This window comes from Marmota marmota, unplaced genomic scaffold (assembly GCF_001458135.2).
Source record: "Marmota marmota marmota unplaced genomic scaffold, marMar, whole genome shotgun sequence".
NCBI lineage: Eukaryota > Metazoa > Chordata > Mammalia > Rodentia > Sciuridae > Marmota > Marmota marmota.
Window position 1 is genome coordinate 3,282,453 of NW_026000051.1, and position 21,156 is coordinate 3,303,608.

Genomic DNA, 21,156 nt, shown 5'->3' on the forward strand with positions numbered 1-21,156 from the left:
GCAATGTGGAATGATTAACATATCCATCATCTCAAATGCTTACTTTTGTGATGAAAACATTTAAAATAGCTCTTAGCAATTTTAAAATACACATTATTAACCACAGTCACCATACTGTGCAATAATTGATTTCAGAAAAAAACTTATTCCTCCACCAGGCATGGTGATGCCTGTAATCCCAGCTACTCAGGATGCTCAGGTGGATGGGAAATTGAAGGCCAGCCTGGGTGTCTTAGACCTTGTCTTTCAAAAAATTAAAAAAAAAAAAAAAAAAAAAGCTAGGCACAGTGGCAGATGCCTGTAATCCCAGGGGCTCAGGAGCATGAGGTGAGAGAATCGAAAGTTTGAGGCCAGCCTCAGCAATTTAGGCCCTCTCTCAGCAGTAAATTGTCCCTGGGTTCAGTCCCAAAAGACAAATTTAAAAATCAATTGACTATAAATGTGTATTTCTGGGCTTTCTATTCTCTTGGTTGATATTGGGGGGCGGGGCGGGAACCAAGGATTGAACTCAGGGACACTTGACCACTGAGCCGTATCCCCAGCCCTATTTTGTATTTTATTTAGAGACAGTGTCTCACTGAGTTGCTTAGAGCCTCTCTAAATTGCTGAGGCTGGCTTTGAACTGGCGGCCTCTTGCTTCTGCCTCTATGGGGTTATAGTCATGCGCCACCATGCCCAGCTCTTGGTTGACATTTCTATATTTTGAAGTCAGGTAGTGTGATACCCACAGCACTTTTTTTTTTTTTTTCCTGTTAAGAGGGCAAAGCCAGGGCCTCATACATGGTAGGCAAGCTCTCTACCACTGAGCTACATCCCCAGCCCCTCCAGTTTTCCTTTTGTTCAAGAGTGCCTTGGTTGGGCTGGGGATGTGGCTCAAGCAGTAGCGCGCTCGCCTGGCTTTGATCCCAGCACCACATACAAAGATGTTGTGTCCACCGAAAACTAAAAAATAAATATTAAATAAAAAATCCTCTCTCTTAAAAAAAAAGATTGCTTTGGTTATCTGGGATTTTTTGTGATTGATTGCATACACATTTTAGGATTGGCAGCAGGTGTAATGGCATATGCCAGTGATCCTGGAAACTAGGGAGGCTGAGGCAGGAGAAATGAGCATTCCATATCAGCCTCAGCAATGTAGCCACACCCTGATTCAAAAATTTAAAAAAAGTAAGGGCTGGGGATTTACATCAGTGGTAAAGCCTCCCTGGGTTCAATCCCCAGCACCCCAAAAAATAAAAATTATTTTGCTTGTGAAAAATCACGTTGAAATTTTGACAGGATTGCACTGAATCTGTACGTTCCTTTAGATAATGTGAACATTTTAACAAACAATTCTTCCAATCCATAACTTGAGATCTTTCCATTTATTTATGTTCTTCAATTTCTTTCAAAGTTTTATAATATTCAATGCACAGATTTTTCATTTCCCTGGTTAAATTTATTCCTGGGATTGGGGTGTAGCCCAGTGGTAGAGCTCTTCTTGCCTAGCATTCGAGAGTCTCTGGGTTCCATCGCCAGCACTTTAAAGCAAAACATTTATTCTGGAAGTACTTGAAATTTTGTGGCATACCAACTATTTTCTTTTTTATTTGTTAATGTATAGAAATGTTGATTAGCCAGACAGGGCAGTGCACATGTGATCCAGCAACTTGAAAAGCTGAGGCAGGAGGATCACATGTTTGAGGCCAGCCTGGGCAACTTAGTGAGTGGCTAACTCAAAATAAAAAGAACTGGGGGGTGTGGGTCAGTGGTAAAGCATCCTTGGGTTCAACTCCCAGTTCCAAAAAAATATAGAAAATTAAAAAATGCTACTGACCTGTTTGGTTTTTGCGATGGGGGCTGAACCTGAGGCCCTGTGCGTACTAAGCAGCAGCTTTACCCTGAGCTACACCCCAGACTGCATTGACTTTGTATCGTGCAGCTTTACTGCATTTTCTTATTTTTTTCACACTGTTTTGGTGAAGTCTTTAGGATTTTCTACATACAAGATCATATTGTCCAAAGAAAATTTTAAATCTTTCCTATCTGGATGACTTCTTTCTCTTGCCTAACTGCTCTGCCTAGGAATTCCAGTTCTATTTGAATACAACAAGTGGCAAGAATGAGCATCCTTGTCTTGTTCCTGGTCTTAAGAGGAAGTTTTCAACTTCTTGCCACTGAGTAGGATGTTAGCTGGGGGTTTCTCATCTATCGCTTTTATCCAATTGAGTATATTCCTATTATGCCTCATCTGTCAAGTTTTTAATCATGAAAAAAATATTGACTTTTGTAATACATTTTTTCTGCATCTAATGAAATTACCTAAGTGTGCATGTGTACGTTTGTGTTTTGCAGTGCTGGGGACTGAACCCAGGAACATTCGACCACCAAGCTATTTTCAGACAGGGCCTAGCTAAATTGCTAAAGCTGGCCTCAAACTTGCAATCCTCCTGTCTCAAGTCTCCCAAGTCACTGGCATTACAGGTGTGTGCCATTGTGCCCAGTGTTTTAAAATCCAACTTGCTATGTAATTATGTGGCACTGTCTTCCTACATTCACATTCCCCCCTCCCCCAGCTACAGATCACTGTAGTGGGATTAGAAGAACTGAACAGGCTCTCCCAACAAGGACTTCCTAGCCTTTTCCTTAGACTGCTCTAAGAGACTATGACTCCATCCCTGCCCCTACTTTTTCCCTTGTTCCAGTGTCTCAGAGGTGTCAACCCATCAAGCACCAATGCCCACTGTAAAGAACACATGATTTATTAAAGACAACTCATCATCAACAGCACTGATTCAAAGAACAAAACACATGAAAAAAAAAAAAAAAAAACAAACAAACCAGATTACCACTCTGACCCTCTGGACTGAGACCTTCTGCACTCACAGCTTAAGCTGTAGTGACCAAGGTCCTGGGGCAGCTTCCCAGTAGAAGCCTCAGGCACTCTGACTCTGGGTCTCCCTTGAGAATCTGGAGAGGAGGCATCAAGGGTAGGTCCCTTCCTCAGACAGAATCCCACTGGGGAGTTCAGCTTAACCAAGACATGTCCCTGGGCTCTTGACCTTCATCTGAAGGACAAGGAGGGCACTGGACTCAGCTTTCCCACTGAGGAAAATCAGACGCAGTGATTCAAGTAGTATGGTCCCAGGAAGGAAGCCAGGGACAAGTAGGAGGGAATGCATCGGGTGTCCTGGGCAGTGTCTGCTGGGTCCCAGGCAGTGGCCCAAGCCTCAAGTTGTGATGGGGGCAAAGCTGGGGTGGAACTAAAGCTGACAAGTTCTGGGTGAAGGGTGGCCAGGCTGGCAAGAGTATGTCTCTGCCCCATTTCTGGGGTTTCTGAATCTGGCATGGATACCAGCTATCTGGTTTCCCTACACTCAGCTCCAGTTCACAGCCATCCCAGCCAGGACCTGCTGGAAATCCAGAAGGACCCAGAAGCAGAGGAGGATGTCAATGTTGACCTTGAGAAACAAAAAGACTAGGCTTCCGACTCCTATCTTCCCAGCCCCCACCCCACCCCAAAGCACTTGCCAACCTGCAATAAATAGCCAGGAATCAGAATAAATAGGAAAGAATCTCCAGGACTGTGACGGGAGAGAAGGCGGCAAAGAGGCAAGTGCAGCAGCCCTGGCAGCCCCCGAGGCAAAAACCTGGGGAGGAGACCCTGGGCCCACAGAGCGGCCTCAGGGCAGCAGGAGGCCCTGCCTGCCAGACTCAGCAAAGCTTTGGGGGCTGCTTGGGCCAGCTCCTGGCCAGTCTGGGGAGAGGGTGAGGACCCTTGCTCTGCCCAGCCTTCCAGATCCAGACCACCTGCCCTTCTCAAAAGCTGGGAAGGGATGTGGTCAGAACACAACCCACTCCTTGCAGAACTGGGAGCAGTCAGTGGCTCCTGCTCAGGATACCCCTGCCCCAAGTCCTGGGAACATCCCAAGCAGGTGACTAGAGGGGGAGGGCCAGCACCTCCCTTGGTGTGTGGAGGGCACACCAAGGTGCAGACATGGCCCCCTGACACTGACAGGATCCAATCTATATGTCCAGCTACACCAGGACCCAGGGAGGCTTCATCGGGTCCCAAATGCCCTTTATGGGACTTGTGTACACCCCTGGGTTGGGACCTGGCTGGAAGTCAAGAGGATGACAACATTTCTGAAGCACTTGGATGCCAACCCCTGTTCACAGCCACCTTAATGTCCTTTTCCTTTGAGACAGGAGGACCTTTGGGGGAACTTCTTGCAAACACCTGGGCTCCCTCTCCCGCCTCCATTCCTGGGTAGAAAACAGGGGCAAGAGAAAACATGGGCCACCATTTCTCAGCTACTTTTGGTTTCTAAGATTTCTGTTCTGGAGAGCAGGATCAGATCCCTCCAGCGAGGCACTGTGGACTCCTTCCCAGTCAGGGGGAACTGGGAGCCTCAGGTTGGGGGATGACCAAGGCCAAGGTTGACCATCAGGGGCCTTGCTGAGCCGGACTCCTCATTCTGTCTCCAGGTTTCATGGAGTGGAGGTGGGGAGAGCCTCAGGATAAGGCACCCCAAGGAAAAGGGCAGAGAAACAGTAATGGGAGAGGAACAGAGTATCATACACACCTCTAGGAACAAAGCAGAGGGAGGAGAGAAACAGAGAAGGGGAAGCAGGGAGACCTGGAGGGGCTCCAAGACACCCTCCCCACCTCCAAATGCATGTGCACACAGAGGCAGGACACCTGGGGGATTCTGGGACACATACACCACTGGCGGCTGTGAGGAGACACACACTCTCAGTGGGAGACAAGGGGTGGCCCTAGCCTGGCAGTTGCTTAGCTCCTCTGGTGTCACTTTCCTCTCAGAGAAGCCTAAGCACCAACCCCAGAAGTGGTTTCTGGCCCATTTGCCAAGCACCTCCCCAACCAGCACCCAGCAGGAAACTGGAAGCAGGAAAGGATGGAGAGCAACAGAGCAGAGGCAGGGAGGGTCCCTTGCCAGGATCCTGTGTCCCCAACAGAGAAACAAGTTCAGGAGCTCCATTCCTGCTCAGCAGCTTGGGCAGAGGGTCCCAGAGCTGAAGAGCAAAGAAGGTACCAGGGCTTGGTGGCCGGGAAGGAGCACAGCACAGTGCACCCACGTGGGAGCAGCCTGGGTTGTGAGAGCGGGCCAGAAGACCTGCTGCTTCCCCTCAGGACGCTGCACATCCCAGGAGCCAGAGGACAGAGGACACGTGGCTGTTCTCCCTAATCTGGGCCTCTTGCTGTCAGGCTACTTTGAGTCTTGGAGTTCCTTGGCTTTCTGTAGGATCTGGCAGACATCTGTGATGGGGTAATCCTGGACATGGGAAAGGCAACAATGTGCCCCTGAAGAGCTGCCCTTGCCACCTTGGCCACACCCATACCCTTCCCACTGGGACCTGTCACCATGCTATGGACCTCAAGGGCAGGGACCACAGAAGACCAGACACCCTGTGCATCCTGCCCAAAGTTCTGCTTGTTGCCAAGGCTACACCCATGAATTTAACCAAGCCAGTCATGACAACCCAAAGGGTCTCACAGCCGTTCCTCAGGACAGGACTGTCCAATCTCCCCTCTCCCACCTCCTGACACGGAACCCCGAGTTTCACTCGCACTGAGTGGGCTGGGGCTGGGCTGCTGGCTGTGTGGGCATCAGCTCTGAGTCCCTTCAGCAGCAACAGAGCTGTTGTGATCCTGCCGGCTTTACAGATCTAGTTAAGGACATTATTGAAAACCAAACCTAGGCCAGGCACTGGCAAAGACACTGAAGCCTAGGGAGGTTGTCACTTGTCTCAGGTCAAATGAAGACACAGCAAAACAAAATGTGAACCAAAAGCTGTATGGCCCTCAAGCCCACATCCTTAACCACCATGCTCCGCATGTCACCAGGTCTGAGCCATGTGCTGGGCACCCGCTGTATTCCAGGTGTGACTAATTTATGGAGAACATGTGGTTTAGAGGCCAAGTCATTAGTTTAAGGGCCACACCACACTTGAGGTCAGTGCTGGGCAGGGACTATGACTCAGGAGTCTGGACCCTGACCCACCACCACACTCTCCTGTCCCTGATCCCTGCCTGCATGGCAACCAGCACTGCATGGGTACTTCACAAGTGCCTGCCTCATGGCTGAGACCAGGCTCCCTTCCAACTTGCATTACCTGCAGGAGCCGCATGTTGATGGTGAAGTCACCTTCCAGCAACTGCTCCCGGATCAGTCTAAGGAAAACAAGTAGCCAAGGTTCTGGTCCCTGGGCAGCCCAAACACAAGCCCAGCCTGAGCCTCCCGCCTCTCCCTCACCACCCACAGCATCTGACTTGGTGCTCACCAAGAGGCTTGCTCTGGTCATGAGAGGGCAGCCCCTGCCCACCCTCCAGGCAGAGGCCTCCCCTCTGTCTGTTCCCAGGAACTGGCCAGGTCATGGCCACACTCACATGAGCATGGCACAGCAGACTAGGAGAAGGAAGTCAAAGCGGTTGTCATCAGCAAAGAGGGAGTCCCAGATACGGATGACATCAGGCAGCAAGAACTCCTGGGACAGCAGCAGCGTCAGCCAGCGGAAGGCAAAGAACTGGGGCTTGATATTCTGCTCTTGCTGGGGAGACAGCGGTGGGTTGAGACACGCATCCGTGTTGGCTGACTGCCGCATACTAGCATGAGCCTAGGGGGTGAACTCCAGGGGGCAGCAGGCCAAGTCTCCAGGTTAAGGACGCAGCGGGCTGGGTGCCAGGGGCAGCAGGGGAGGGGCGCTGAGTTGCCTAGGGAACCTTGCTGTTAGGTGCAGCTGCTTCTTGCCGCCCACCAATGTTGATAGATCTTCTAATTTTCCAAGAGAATCCAGAAACATCAACTTCTCTAAGCTCTCAGACGTATAAGCGATGGCTCCAAGTCTTTTAAAACACTGTGCAAATTATCACCCTGGACTGTGGCCACACACAGCGACCACCACTGCACACTTAGCACAAGCCTGGCCAAGACTCTTCAAAGAGTATGCACATGTAGTCCACACAACAACATAAGGCACTTACTCCCTTTGAGAGATGAACCCTCTCATCAGCCACAATGAATAATATTATTATTATTTTGGTATTGAGTATGGAGCCCAGGGACACATTACGGAGTCATATCCCTTTTTATTTTGAGACAGGATCTAAGTTGCCAAGGCTAGCCTTGAACTTGAAGCCCCCTGCCTCAGCCTTCCCATTTAGAAGGGATTACAGGTGTGCCCCAGAGAATATTATTAACTGAAAAAAAGCTTGCTGTTAAATAGCAAAAATGGCAATCTGTATTATATTTTTTTCACAAAACTATTTCATTTACATATAAATATATCTTCTTTTTTCTGAACTGCTTTTTGAAATAAACAGGTCACGCCATCATAGTTTTGTTTTGTTTTTTTTTAAATGAAGTTAATGCTTTCTAACTCACTCAGACCTCACTACCTCAGTGCACTGTGCCTGGCACCCAGGGCACTGTTCTCAACTCCCCCTCCCTCCCAGCCTGCCAGGCTCCTACTATCTGGGCCTGGCCTCCTCCACCTGTCTCAGGATGTGGGTCAGCATTCCCTAGCACATGGGCCAGCACCCCCAGGACGGAGGCCAGCATCCCAAGCATGTGGGCCACTGTTCCCCAGCAGCAGCAGCAACAGCCACTTTCAACCCCCAGACTCAAGCCAGACCTCACCTGGGGCCAGGGCACTCAGGAACCTCCACCCCTTTCCACCTGTCTTCCCTGGCCTGTGTGATCCAGGGGGACCTCACCAGTTTTAGATAGAGTTCCACATCTTTATCCTTCAAGGTGGAGTACACCTTTTCCATCTTGTAGGTGATACCACACTGCGAATCATCCAGGCTCTTGATGAAGTTGTCCCGGATCTCGGCCATGAGGTTGGTGAAACAGAAGAAGGTGTCTGCCTCAGCATGCTCTGGGAGAGACGCAGGGTGTGAGCAGGTGTGTGGGGAGAGAGGTGCTCTCAAGTCCAAAGTGATCTCTCATCCCAGGACATCACCCCAACCTCTAAGCCTCGCCATGGTTGGGATGAGTCCTTCCTCTGTCCTTGGCCACTGTCCGCCCCACCTAAGAACATTACCACTTTCTTCTCACATCTTCTGGCAATACTGTCCATTCAGCAATTTATTACATGCCCTCCTGATGACAGTATTCAAATCATCATTTAAATCTTACCATTCATCTTTCCACATATACATTCCATCTCTTATTTTCTTAACCAGAAATTAAGTTATAAGTGTCAAGATGTCAGTAAACATCAATATTCTAGAAGGCAGAGCTGGAAAGGCTCCTAAAGAGGATCCCAGCCAACCCTTCATTTGACAGACGGAGAATGGAGGCCCAAGCGGGGACATGGCTTCTCAGCCTGCTCTGGCCCATTGGCCTGGCTTGCCTTGGTCCCTTTTCTAGGGAGCCAGCAATGGGATGTGGGCAGCCAAGAGTCAGTCTACCTTTCCATTCGCTGTTGGGATCCGTGGCAAAGGTGTAGTAGAGGGGCCCCACAATCTCATTCATGCCCTGCACGTAAGCGATGCCAGGGTTGAGCTTGGCATAGATGAACAGAATGCGCTCCACCACCTCCCAGTGGGCCTCACAGCCATTGGGCAGCACCTCGTACTCATCCAGGGATGGCGGCACAGAGTTCTTGTGGGGGGAGCTCATCTGGGGAGAAGAGGAGGGAGGGGTCAGCTAAGCAGGATAAGGTTTGCCATTTGGCCCATATTTTATTTCCAGCTCATGGGAAAGATAGGCCATTGGAAGAACGGATCAAACACCACCACAAGGATCAAGCAGGCAAGACCAGAATATGAGACGTTCTACAAAACACTTGGGTTAAAATCTAATTTTTGGTGCTAAGCACCAGAGAAGCAGTTACCTCTGAGGTGAGGGGTACTCACGGGAAAGGAACAAGGAGGACCTTGCTGGACAATGGGCACCTTCTACATCTTGATCAATTGGTAGTTACACAAAAGGAACCATAAAAAAGAAATCTGATTGTGTATTTAAAATTTGTGCATTAACGTCACATAAGTTACATTTTAACTTTAAATACATATACATCAAAAATAGATGACTGGCCAAGACTCTTCAAAGAGTAAGCTGGTGGGGGTGGGCGGAGCTGTTCCAAGTCATGGGACTAAAGAAACAAAACATCCCAAGGCAAGGAGCAGCGGGTGGAGCTTGGTGATGTGGAGCTTGGTGATGCAGCACGCGCCCAGCATGCACGATACTCTGGGTTTCATCCACAGTACTGCAAAAATGATAATCAGTAATAATACAAGGCATAAGTCTTTCTTGGATCCTGGTTTGGAATAGAATAGAATTACTCCAGACACAACAGAGGACACCGGGTTGCTCTCAACTGCAAGTGGACTGGGTATCAGTGAGACTTTGGAATGAACCCTCTAGCAGTAGGTAGGAGGAGGCCCTTTTCCTTGGGAGGCCTGCTGAGATATCTGTGGTATGGGTCAGGTTCCTGCAGCTCTTTCTAGAATGCACACACAGGTAAAGCAACATGAGGAAAGGCCAAGTACTGCTGTGCTCGGGAAGCACACAGGCATGCATCACACCCTCTATTCAACACCTCTACATGTCTGCAAATCTTCAACAGGAAAGGTTGGAAGACAGAAGGATGATCCCACTAAAGACTCATGCCAGAGACCCGGGGTCCCCAACCCAGGATCCCTAGAGAATTTGTGATGCCCAGGCTCTGCCCTGCACCTGCTCAATCAGAAGCTCCAGGGTGGGGCCTACAGGAGAGAACCCAGGCAGAGCCCATACATGAAGCCACCAGGAAGCACAGTGATCCAGGCATATGAAACTCCTGTGTCCACTATCAACACACATAGGTATGCACATACACGCAGGCTGCACACCTCGGTAACACTCACTCAGTCTTCTCTGTGCCAGACAGTGCTATATGTTCTTCCTCCATTTCATCTCCTTATTGACTAGAATCTTCCTTCAACATCATTTTCAACATGAGGAAACTGAGGCTCAGAAATCTTCAACCACTCATCAAATGTCTCCCATTAAGCGGTGCTCCTGAGACTTGACCTTACACTGGCTCACTCTCTGCAGGCCAGGCCTCCAGGACAGGCTGCGTCTTGAGGATGCTTAGTGCTCCCCAGCTTTCCAAGAATTGGCACTGCCATGACCTTGTTGCACCTTCCTGGCAATCCCCCAGCCAGGCAGGGCAGAAATGACTATGTCCAGTCTGGGGAACAGGAAAGAGATGCCCTGAACAAGAGCCTGGAATCATTTGGCCAGAGTCACACAGCTGGTCAACTTTAACTCTCATGACCAGCCAGAGGCCTAGGGATGAAGCTATAGGAGGGAGGAGCTCTGCCACCAGGATCAGGTCCAAAAGTTAAAATGTTTAAGGCTCAGCTCTCAAACCCTGCTTATGACAGTGAAAGGAGTGACTGGAGCATGTCCCTTCAGCCAGGAAATCAGCAGCCAAGCAAGGGGGCTGCTTACAAACTGAGTCACATGGGGACTTAATCAAGCCTCTGGCCCCTCACAAAATTCTGCCAGATCCCAACCCTATCATAGGCACGTGGAACCTGGATCACCTGGCTCTGGCCTCGCCCATCAGTTCTTCTATCAAAATCAGTCCCTAGGGGAACACAAGCTTCTATGGTTGTAACCATTTTTAGCTGGTTAAGGTTACAGAGAAGGATTTTTTTAAACTTTAATTTTTATTTATTTATTTTATGTGGTGCTGAGGATCAAACCCAGTGCCTCACACATGCTAGGCAAGCGCTTTACCACTAAGCCACAACTCCAGCCCCCAAAGGAGGGTTTTTCCACTGATGGAGGACAATGACAGGTTTTGGAGAAAAGCCACAGCTCTGAGTACTGAAGCATGACTATAACTGGAGGAAGAGGCAATGCACTTGTTTAGCTACAAGCAGCTTCTCAGTGACCACAATCTGTCAGATTCTGGGGTTCAAACCTCAGCATGGCTGTTTCAGTATAAATTCTGTTAATTTGGCCTCCTGAGTCTCTGAGATCTATCCCTGCCCAGCCCAGCCCAGCCCAGCCCCTTCCACTCTTGCTGGGATGACAGCAGACAGCTCCCAGGCAGCCTCCCAGCACCCACAGCTATCCGTCACCAAAGCAGACCTCTTGCTCACCTCCTGTTCAGCATGCTGCAGGGCTCCCAGCCCCTAAACCAAGACCCTGTGTGGCATCGCCACCCTGACCTTTCCTGCATCCTCCAGCACCTTCTCTCTCGCCTCACTCTCTGCCTCTAGCCACACAGGACCCCGCCATTCCTTGAACACCATGCTCTCTCCTTGAACACAAGCCCTCCTGTCCACCTGAACACTTTCTCCTTCATCTTTCCAGCCTCAGCTTAAAAGTCACTTCCTCAGAGAAGGCTTCTCTTGACACCAGCCCTAATCAGCTCCCACCACCCCAGCCCTGCTCCTGTCACACTTTCTCACATCTGTGACTACTGTCAGTCCTCTCCACCTAAGACTAGAAACGGGGTCTGATCATTGGCATCAGACCCTTCACTGCCAGCCAGAAGCCCAGTTCATATGCAACGAGCCAGTTTTTGGAGAAAACTAAGCTTCAGAAAGCACCCAGAAGTGGGTCTGGCAGGACCAAGGTTACTTTAGGTGACTATCAGGGCAGATGGTCATGGGCCCAATGACTGTGGCTAGTGGCCCAAGGGAAACAGGAAGGGAAAGGATGTCAGAGGAGTTTGGGAGCCCCAGTGAGTACTCACATTTGTGACCCCGCTCCGGTTCCGGGCCACTGTCTGGGATTTCAGTGTTGTCTGTTCCACCCGCTTACGAAGGGTCTCAAACTCATTTTGAGGGTCCAGGATGAGGAGACAGGGGTATTCAGTGGCCCTCTGGAAGAAGGATATGTCTGGGCACAACCTCCTGTCAAGAGGGAACAGGAGAGGGCTGGGGTTGTGGCTCAGTGGCAGAATGCTTGCCTAGCATGCATGAGGCACTGGGTTCGATCCTCAGCACCACATAAAAATAAACAAATAAAATAAAGGCATTCTGTCCATCTAGAACTACAGAAAAAAAATTTTTTAAATAAAGAAAAAAGAGTGGGGGCTAGGGTTGTGGCTCAGCGGTAGAGCACTCGCTTACCATGGCCCTGAGTTGGATCCTCAGCACCACATAAAAATAAGTAAATTAATTAAAGATATTGTATCCAACTACAACTAAAAAATAAATATTTTTTAAAAAATAAATTTAAAAAAAAATAGAAGGAACAGGAGAGCATGCTGCTCCTGTGGCCATTCCAATAGAACCCGCTGCCAGGGGCCCAGCATTCCCAGGACATTTTTTGTTGCTATTGTTTTGATACTGGAGACTGAACCCAGAGGGACTGAGCCACATCCTCAGCCCTTTTTACTTTTTATTTTGAGACAGGGTCTCACTAAGTTACCTAGGGCTTCACTAAGTTGCTGAAGCTGGCCTAGAATTTGTGATCCTCCTGCCTCAGCCTCCTGAGTTGCTGGGATTATAGGCATGTGCCACTGTGCCTGACCTCAATTTTGTTTGCTATAAAATTATAACATTTTATCTAAAAAAAAATGTTTTTTTTAAAAAGCAAGTTTGGGGCTGGGGTTGTGGCTCAGCAGTAGAGTGCTCTTCTCGCACACGCGAGACCCTGGGTTCAATCCTCAGCACCACGTAAAAAATAAATGAGTGAAATAAAGGTACTGTGTCCAACTACAACTATAAAATAAATATTAAAAAAAGCAAGTCCACTACACATGTTCATATACCCATTTTTGTATGTATTTGTAAAAAGATACATATAACCTTTTTACAGACACATAACACCTTTGTGTGTGTGTGTGTGTGTGTGTGTATGTATTGCACTGTGGATTGAACCCAGAGCCTTGTGCATGTGAGACAAGCACTCTACAAACTGAGCTATATCCCCAGCCCCGATATATATATATATATATATATATATATATATTTTTTTTTTTTTTTTTTTTTTTTTTTNTTTTTTTTTTTTTTTTTTTTTTTTTAAAGTGTCTTTATGGTCATACAACCTAACTTTTCTCTTTTTTGCAGTACTGGAGATTGCAACCGGGATTGAACCATTGAGCTCAACCACAGCTTCAAAGCTTTTATTTTAGACAAGAGGCTGGCCTCAAATTTGTTATCTTCTTGCCTTAGTCCCCCGAGTAGCTGGGATTACTAGACATGTGCACCACTGTGTCTGACTTTTTCAGACTTCTTATGCATGCTACATTACAAATCTGCTTTCGAGAAACATGGAACAACATACTACAATTACCCACAGTGTGAGCAGAACCCCTGTTCCTCCCCCAGAACCACAAAATGCAGCTCTTAACCTGGCCATTAGAACACCTGAGGGTACAGTATTGTCAGCCTAAGAACAAAGACAAGAGACCCTTTCTCTGCAGCCACCTTGCTCAGAGGGGTATCACCAAGGGTGACAGAAGCAGGACCTTTCCTCCTGACTTCACCCCACCACAACCTTCTTCCCAAGCCGTGGGCCATTCTTACAAGCTGTCCCTCAGCCCAGGAGGTTCTTCCAACAGCTCTGGGCCTCCTGTCCTTCCTCTTCCTTCCAGTCTCATGCTGAATCACCTCCTCTAAAATAAGGGCCCCTCTTACTCTCTCAAGAGCACCGTTGTTTTTTTTTCCCCCTTCCTTCACAGCATTCACAGTGTTTGCAATGATGTATCTGTTGAACATCTGCCTCCTCTCAGAAACTGGAAGACCCCTGCTGTCTTTTTTACCCCTAACCCCTACTCACACAGGCACTGAAGGAAGGCACACCTAGCCTGTGTCAGAATAGACTAATGAGGGGATCCAAGGCTGTTCTTTGGAAATACTGAAGGGTCACTGTGCAGGACAGAGATTGTCGTGTCTGACCAGGGACAGAACACCAGGAGAGGACTCAGGCAGGCTACTGTGAAGGGAACAGGCTCCTGGGACCTTCTCAAATGGCTAATCCGATGTTTCTAAGGGACTCTCTCAGCTGTGCTAAGACCAGCATAACACTCTTATTTATCTGTGGTGCTCCCAGGCCCCCTCAATGTTCTTTTTTTTTTTTTTTTTTTTTTTTTTTAAAGAGAGAGAGAGATTGAGAGAGAATTTTTAATATTTATTTTTTAGTTTTCGGTGGATACAACATCTTTGTTTTGTATGTGGTGCTGAGGATCGAACCCGGGCCGCACGCATGCCAGGTGAGCGCGCTACCGCTTGAGCCACATCCCCAGCCCCCCCTCAATGTTCTGAACCTAATCCATCTCACTCCTTCACAGATAAGTAATGTTCAGAGAGCCTAAATCACTTGCTCAAGGTCACCAAGTAACAATCAGCAAAGCTGTAATGGAAACCAGACAAAGAGACTCCAGAGTGCTTGACCACCCCACTGCTCCAAGACAAACCTCCCTTCCACCCCTCCCCTAGCCTCCCGGGAGATTCCACTGCCAGACTCCCCAGCCCAAGAGCATAGCAGAGACAGCCTTCCCACGTTTCTTCATCAAGTGAAAAATGCAAACCATTGTAGCTCACAATTTTTTAAAAATACATGCCTGAACTTGTCATTCCCTTGCTTAAAACCTCCGTACCACAACTACCCCGTGACCTTGGGACCAAGTCTGAGGTCGTCCCTGCCTCCCACAATAGCCTTGGCATGGCTCCTCAGATGTGCCCAGCTCCATGGGCTCTCAAGGCCCTCCCAGGAAGCTTTAGCCTACAATGGCCTCTCTCACACTCTCTCCCCGAGGTCCCCACTCCCTGAATCTCTGCTGGAACACTGCTCTCTCAGACAAGGCTTCCCCAAAGCCCCAGGCCTCCAGCTTCTCCCTCAGAGCACTCACAGGTGCTAATGGCACGTACCATCTAATTGGTGAAAAGTCTGCCTGGACATCTTTCCCTCTAGCTTCAAAGCTCCTTCTATGAACAGGAGCTGTGTCTGCCTATTTATTCAGTGCTCAATCCTGGGTATAACCCTGAGCCTGACCCTCAGGAAGGGCTCAATAATTATGGAATGAATGATGAATCCCCAAACACCTGGGTACAAATGAAACCAGGCATGGATAAGGAGAGCCAGTGCATGTAGGCACAGATGCCCACCCCCTTGTGCCCACAGCCTGGACCCACCCTTAGGAAAGTACGCCAGCAGCTCCTCAAACACCCACCCTGAGGGCATGGGTGGACAAGGAAAGGCCTGGGTGTGGTGGCACACACCAGTGATTCAAGCCACTCAGGAGACTAAGGCAGAAGAACTGCAAGGTAAAGTCTAGACTCAGCAACTCAGTGAGACCCTGTCTCAAAATAAAAAATAAAAAGAGCTAGGGATATAGCTCAGTGGTTGAGTTTCTCTGGACTCAATCCCCATACTACAAAAAAAAAGGGAAAGCACAGAACAAAAGAAACCCTTGGAAGGCTGCTAAGCCAGCTGCCAGCCACTACATGCCTCTTACCGGACATCTTTGTCGATCTGCAGCAGTACCTCGTTGTCCTTGAAGTATGTGTTCCACCGGCTGTCGGGGCTGGGGTTGAGGGGCTGTGGGAGACAAGCAGCTGCTCTGTCCAAGGCCCAGTCAGGGAGGTACCAGCCTGGAGACCTGAGCAGTGGCCTCACAATCCTCCACAGCCTCAGTTGTGGCCAGGCAGCAGCCTGAGGACCACTAAGAGGACAGAGCACAGGCCTCAGACCATGTTCAAACTGCACAGCTGCCAGTGAACCTGTGGTCATCTCTGCTTGGCAGAGACTGTTATTTCTGTCCACCACCCCAGTTGCAGAACTCTGCATTCAACAGGTGCTCCTAAAGGTCTGCTGCATGGTTGAATGAATGAATGAATGTTGGATCATTAGGCTTCTTTGAATTTCATTTACTCCTCTGAGCTATCAACTCCCTCCCTTGGAGGATAGGCCCAAGACCAGGCCATCTGCACTTTCTGCACTGTGAAGCACCCAGGAAGCAGCTCAGTATTGGAGAACGGAGCTTCCTCCAGGCCAGACACGCAGCTTACCCTCACTTCTGCCCTGCTCTGCTTCCTTCAACCAAGCAATCACAGGACCCTCCTCAAAGAATCGGAATGAGGGCTGAGCTGCACCAACGGGCGCAGGGCTGCACCAACGGGCGCAGGGCTGCACCGACAGCACTCTTGGGATACTGGTTCTTGTCTATGTTACTGACTAGGCCAGGCCATTTGGTTGGGCAGGGAGAGACAATACCTGTCAGGCTGGCAACACAATGCAGAGAGGAGGAATTGGCAAGGCCAGAGGGGACCCAGGCCAGGCTGCATTTATCCTCTGACAAGGAAGATCTTCATGGCTCCAAATCCCCTCCCCACCCCATTAAACAGCCTCAGTCCCTGTTGCCAACCCCTATACTCACATGGTCCTCAAAGGTCACATCCTCCCTGGATACACCCATGTTGGCCTTGGCAATGCCAGGCTGTATGATCATTTCCCTCAGGAACTGAGAATATAGCTCCCTGCAGGAGAAAAGAGGAGAGAGGGATGACTCCTGAAGGTCTTGCCCAGGGAACCCAGACCAGAGAAGCAGTAGAGGAGGCAGGACAATCTTGGCAACGCTAGTCCTCTCTGATCAAAAGCCCTAGCGTCGTTACCCTTTCATGGGTCCTACCTCTGCTTGGCCAGGATGGAAGTCCATGCGGCTCTCTCCAGGGGGAGGTAGTTCAACAAGATCTGCAAAGAGGGGCACAGCTCTGAGGACCCCTGTCCCAAGCCTGAACAGCAGATAGAAGCAGATGAGCCTCAAAAAAGGCCTCATGAATGGGCTGGGGAAGTGGCTCAGTGGCAGAGCACTTCCTAGCATGTGCGATGCCTTGGGTTCCATCCCCAGCACCACACAAAAAAAGAAAGTTTTTTTTTTTTTTCTTTTTTGGTGGTATGGGGATGGAACCCAGTGCCTTGTACACACAAGGCAAGCACTCTACCAACTGAGCTATATCCCCAGCCCCCAAAACAAAGTCTTCACAAAGCCCAGAGCAGATCAGATGACTACCCAGGAACGCAGACCTGAGCCTCCCTTTCCTCCCCACTGCCTCCTCCTCCTTTACCCCTAAGTACCTTTTCCTCTGCTTTTCCTCACATTGATTCTTCCAAATCATAATAAAACAAGGTGCTCAAAGGGGCTGGAAACCAGGATACTGAGCTTCCACCAACATGTCTGCTAACAGTTTCAGGCACAATACAGCCTTTGTTTTGTCCCAGTAAGCACCACTTTGGCTGTGCCATATGTGCCAGAAGAAAGGGCCTTTACTGGCATTACAAAGTGGATCTTCCCCAAGGCGATGCTGGAGGAGATGCCAAGGACAGGAAACCCAGAACTTCCCAGAAAAGCTTCCTCAGACAAGCAAGGAAAGGTGCAGAATAGGAGGAAGGGGCCAAGGGTGGGGATAGCCCATGCAGGAACCCAGGGACTCTGAGTAGAGCAGTAGCCCCACCCCAGGCACACCCACCTTCCAGCAGAGGCACCGTAGTCCGCCCTCACAGGGGATGCCTGTGGACACAGCAGGCAAAGGTCACCCCAGGCCAGATTCCCAGACCCCCCAGCCATCCACCTTGGAGCCAGTTGGCAGGGAACAGAGTGGGCAAGAAGTACTTCTTCAAGAATCATGTCCACAAGATCACTAAGCTGAACGCTCACTCTCCAGTTTCTGTCCATGGCCCCAGCCCTCAGCCCAGAGATCCCTGTCTGGGATGCTCTTTTAAGGAAGACACCTTCTCATCCTTGATCTTTCTTCCTCAGGGGAGCCATTACCAAGCACTAACTCTACCCAGTCAAATCGTTATATATAAACAACAATGGCTCTGTGACTTCTTCATAGCATCCATCACAACTGAAATTATGTAATTTGTTTTTTAGTTCTGATATTAGAAATTGAACCCAGGGGTACTTTACCAATAAGTTACACCCCCAGTCTTTTCACTTTTTATTTTGAGACAAAATCTCTTTAAGTTGCCCAGGGTGACCTCAAACTTGTGAGCCTCCTGTAAACAGGCATGCATCACCACACCTGGCTACTTTGTATATTTTAGTGTATGTAACTCCTACTACTGGGAAGCCTCAGAAAGACAAGAACCACATTTGTTTATTATTCTCAGTGCCTAGAGAAGGGCCTGTCACACAGAAGGTATTCAATAAGCACCTGTGGAACACAAACTAAGCTATGGGGCTAGGTACTTTGTACTTTACAGACATCATTTCATGTAACACTTATTATACCCCCAGAAAGGAAGAAAGATTAGCATCATCATCCTCTTTCTCCCCGCACCTCCCCAGTACTGGGGATTGAACCTGGGGCACTTTACCATTGAGCTATCCCCCCAGTCCTTTGTATTTTTAATTTTGAGAGGTTACTGAGGCTGGTCTCAAACTTAGGATCCTCCTGCCTCAGCTTTCTGAGTAGCTAGGATTACAAGTATGCATTACTACACCTGACTCATTCTTATCTTACTGATTAGGAAACTTATCTGGAAAGACACAGCAATCAAGGACCTGAACACAGGTCTGACTCTAGAACCCAAACTCTTTACCATCACCAAGACTGCCTCCCCTTTGGTGCCTAAGTCCCATTGCAGAAAGACCAACTGCTCCTGTAATGGTGTCAGAAACCTCACAAGAGCAGATGTTGTGATGGTTTCCCTGATACTGTGAACATGAGCAAATGCCCTATAGATTCTGAATCGACATGAGCATATACTTCTTGCTGTCAAATTTACAGGGACAGGGCTGGGGTTGTGGCTCAGTGGTAAGCACTTGCCTAGCATGTGTGAGGCACTGGGTTCAATTCTCAGCACCACATACAAATATATGAATAAAATAAAAGTCCATCAATGTCTAAAAAATAATTTTAAAAAATTTACAGGGACAGGACAATGACAATCTATATGAAGACCATGGGATATTTTTAAAGGTGGGAAAAAGCAGGTGATCTCTATGCTGAAAGATTAACCATGCTGGAGAGGGCAAAGTCAAACATAGCCAAGTTTTACCTCCTGTTACTGTACCAAGGCTGGAATTTTACCATTAACCAAAGTTCACTGTCTCCTTAGTCAGCTTTGATCCTAAGCCTGAGAACCTGGAACCACCTTATAGCTAACCAAATTCCCAACCACAGAAGCCATCTGAGAAGTGAGGAAAAGCCAAACTAAAGTTCAAAAATTTCCCCACTCTCATCCTCCCATTTCTTATTTATTTATTTATTTATGGTTCTAGTGATTTAACCCATGGGTGATTTATCACTGAGCTACATCCCCAGCCCTTTTTATTTTTTATCTTGAGACAGGGTCTCACTAAGTTGTCTAGGGCCTTGCTAAGTTAGGGAGGCTGGTCTTGAAATTGTGATCCTCCTGCCTCAGCCTCCTAAGTCACTGGGACTATAGGCGTGAGCCACCACACCAGACTTCATCCTTCCATTCAATTCTCTCCAGTGACTCCCAGGAACATAGGCCTCCCTATCTAAGGCTTAACTGTAGCTACCAGTCCTCTGGGTAACTTCTTTTGAGATCAGGACACTGCTACACAATCTGTAGAAGGCCCCAAGAGTCAGGCCAGAACTGACCAGATGTGGCTTTGGATGCCTTCCCCTCCACTTTAGCCATAAGACTGTTGTAGAGAAGGACTGAAAGTGCAGGGTTGCCGCTTACCACTAAAACTGAGTTCGCGCAGCTTTTCCAGTGCAATTGAAGGCTCCTTCAGGACATCCTGAAAATCTGCAATCCTAGAAGGGGATAGAAGGAGGCAAATTTAGCACACTCAAACCCCAAGGTGCTGACTTAGTCACCAAGCCTGCAGCCCACAGTTTCCTTACACTGACCAGTCTCCAAGCTATAAACCACTTCTTCCTCTGACCCCAGAAACAGAATGCCAGTGAAGAGACTTGAGAGATATTCTTCTCTAGAGCTTATCAAAAAAGCACCACGAAATTAAGTAAGCACTTTCTAATGTTTAGTGAAGTGGCATTTTCTGGGCACTTCCTGATGACCAGGCCCCGTCCACAGCAAGGCCACTACCTGTATTCAACCAACTCTAGGAACCCGGAGTAACCTGATCTGCAGACAACGGACCTGTGCAATCTGCCCGGAGTTCTTCACGCTCAAAAACATAACCATTACAAGATCTCTGAGCCTGCCCTCAGGCAAGGACAAAAGGTTTAAAAAGTCCAGGAGGAAAACTGAAGAGTGAGCAAAATTTAGCCAATGCTTCAGAATTCTGCCTAGAGGAGAAGACAGACGGCAGAATCAGGGTTTCCTAGTATTTCTAGCAAGAAAAGAACAAGAGGGACAGGGCGCATTTGGAGAACCAAGTACTGGGGCAGAAGGCTAGAAAGGGGGAAGGGGCGCAGGATGTGAGATCTGGATGAGGAAGACCCAGGTGAAGGTGTCCAGGGGGGAGGAGAGAAGGGTGCAGGGGGGCAACCCGGCGACTGCGCGGCGCGTCTCCTCCGGCCCACGGGCAATGAGGTTAAAAAGTGGGCGCCCGAGACCCTCTGCCCCGGGACCCCGATTCCTAGCCGCACACACGCCGACCCGCTCGCGGGGCAGAAAGGGCGGCTCGGCCAGGAGCGGCCGGCCCAGTCGGCCCCCCAGTGGCCTCTTACCGGCTCTTGTGCAGACTAGACATGGCGTTGACTTCTGGACCCCCCAGCTGCCTCCGCAGCCTCAGCCGCCGCCGCCGCCGCCGCCCCCCAGGGACGCGGGGCGCTGGGTGAGAGCCTCCGGCCGGAAACTGAGCCACAGGCGCGCGCGTTCCGCTCAGCCCGGTCCCGCTGGCCCCGCCCCGCCGGTCACGTGCCTCACTTCGCCGTTCCGCCAGGAGAGGGCGCCCGGAGCCCTCGGCCCAGCTCCCCGCCCCCTGGACCTTGCGGACAGAAGCGAGGACACCAACGCAGACTGCCTCCCTGGTCTGTTCCTTGAGCTCGCCTGGGCCTCAGTTTCTATCTACGCAGTACCTGTCAGCCTGTCTTCTTCCTTACAATTTAACGACTGCATGATTGTTTCCTGGACATCAGCCTATGCTGCTGATCTGGGCAGACCCCCTGTTTGCCTTACTAAGTATCCAGTCCTATAAGCAGTGGCGCTCAGAGACCAGGTACTGATCAGTACAGGAAAGAGGAGTAAGACTACGATTCAGTGTTTTCCTTGACTTTGGGATTTCATGAATAGCAGAATTTCTGTTATTGAACCA

The 21,156-nt window shown here is 49.2% G+C and overlaps 1 protein-coding gene across 4 annotated transcripts; it reads right to left on the bottom strand.

Annotated features, from left to right (window-relative positions):
• Positions 1–1,588: 1,588 nt before the first annotated feature.
• On the bottom strand, positions 1,589–20,725 carry Tbc1d13 (TBC1 domain family member 13). 4 transcript variants are annotated; one of them, XM_015497483.2, is made up of 13 exons: positions 20,570–20,725; positions 19,617–19,690; positions 17,426–17,466; positions 16,588–16,649; positions 16,336–16,435; positions 15,415–15,497; positions 11,704–11,863; positions 8,577–8,627; positions 8,417–8,483; positions 7,718–7,881; positions 6,392–6,552; positions 6,118–6,175; positions 1,589–5,276 (listed from the first exon to the last, which is right to left on the bottom strand). In XM_015497483.2, exons 1-13 carry the CDS (start codon positions 20,590–20,592, stop codon positions 5,211–5,213), a joined length of 1,110 nt encoding a protein of 369 aa, XP_015352969.1. In that variant the 5' UTR covers positions 20,593–20,725; the 3' UTR covers positions 1,589–5,210. The 4 variants fall into 4 exon arrangements, with proteins under 4 accessions (XP_015352969.1, XP_015352968.1, XP_048668889.1 ...); XM_015497482.2 differs by having other exon boundaries at positions 8,417–8,627; XM_048812932.1 differs by lacking the exon at positions 17,426–17,466 and having other exon boundaries at positions 8,417–8,627; positions 20,570–20,634.
• Between the last annotated feature and the right edge of the window lie 431 nt (positions 20,726–21,156).

Coding starts and splice junctions, on each gene's coding strand:
- Tbc1d13 (XM_015497482.2), bottom strand. CDS start 20,592: ATGTCTAGTCTGCACAAGAGCCG. Junction 19,691..20,569: donor TCTAGTCTGCACAAGAGCCG/GTAAGAGGCCAC, acceptor ATCCCCTTCTAG/GATTGCAGATTTTCAGGATG. Junction 16,436..16,587: donor TCCATCCTGGCCAAGCAGAG/GTAGGACCCATG, acceptor TTTCTCCTGCAG/GGAGCTATATTCTCAGTTCC.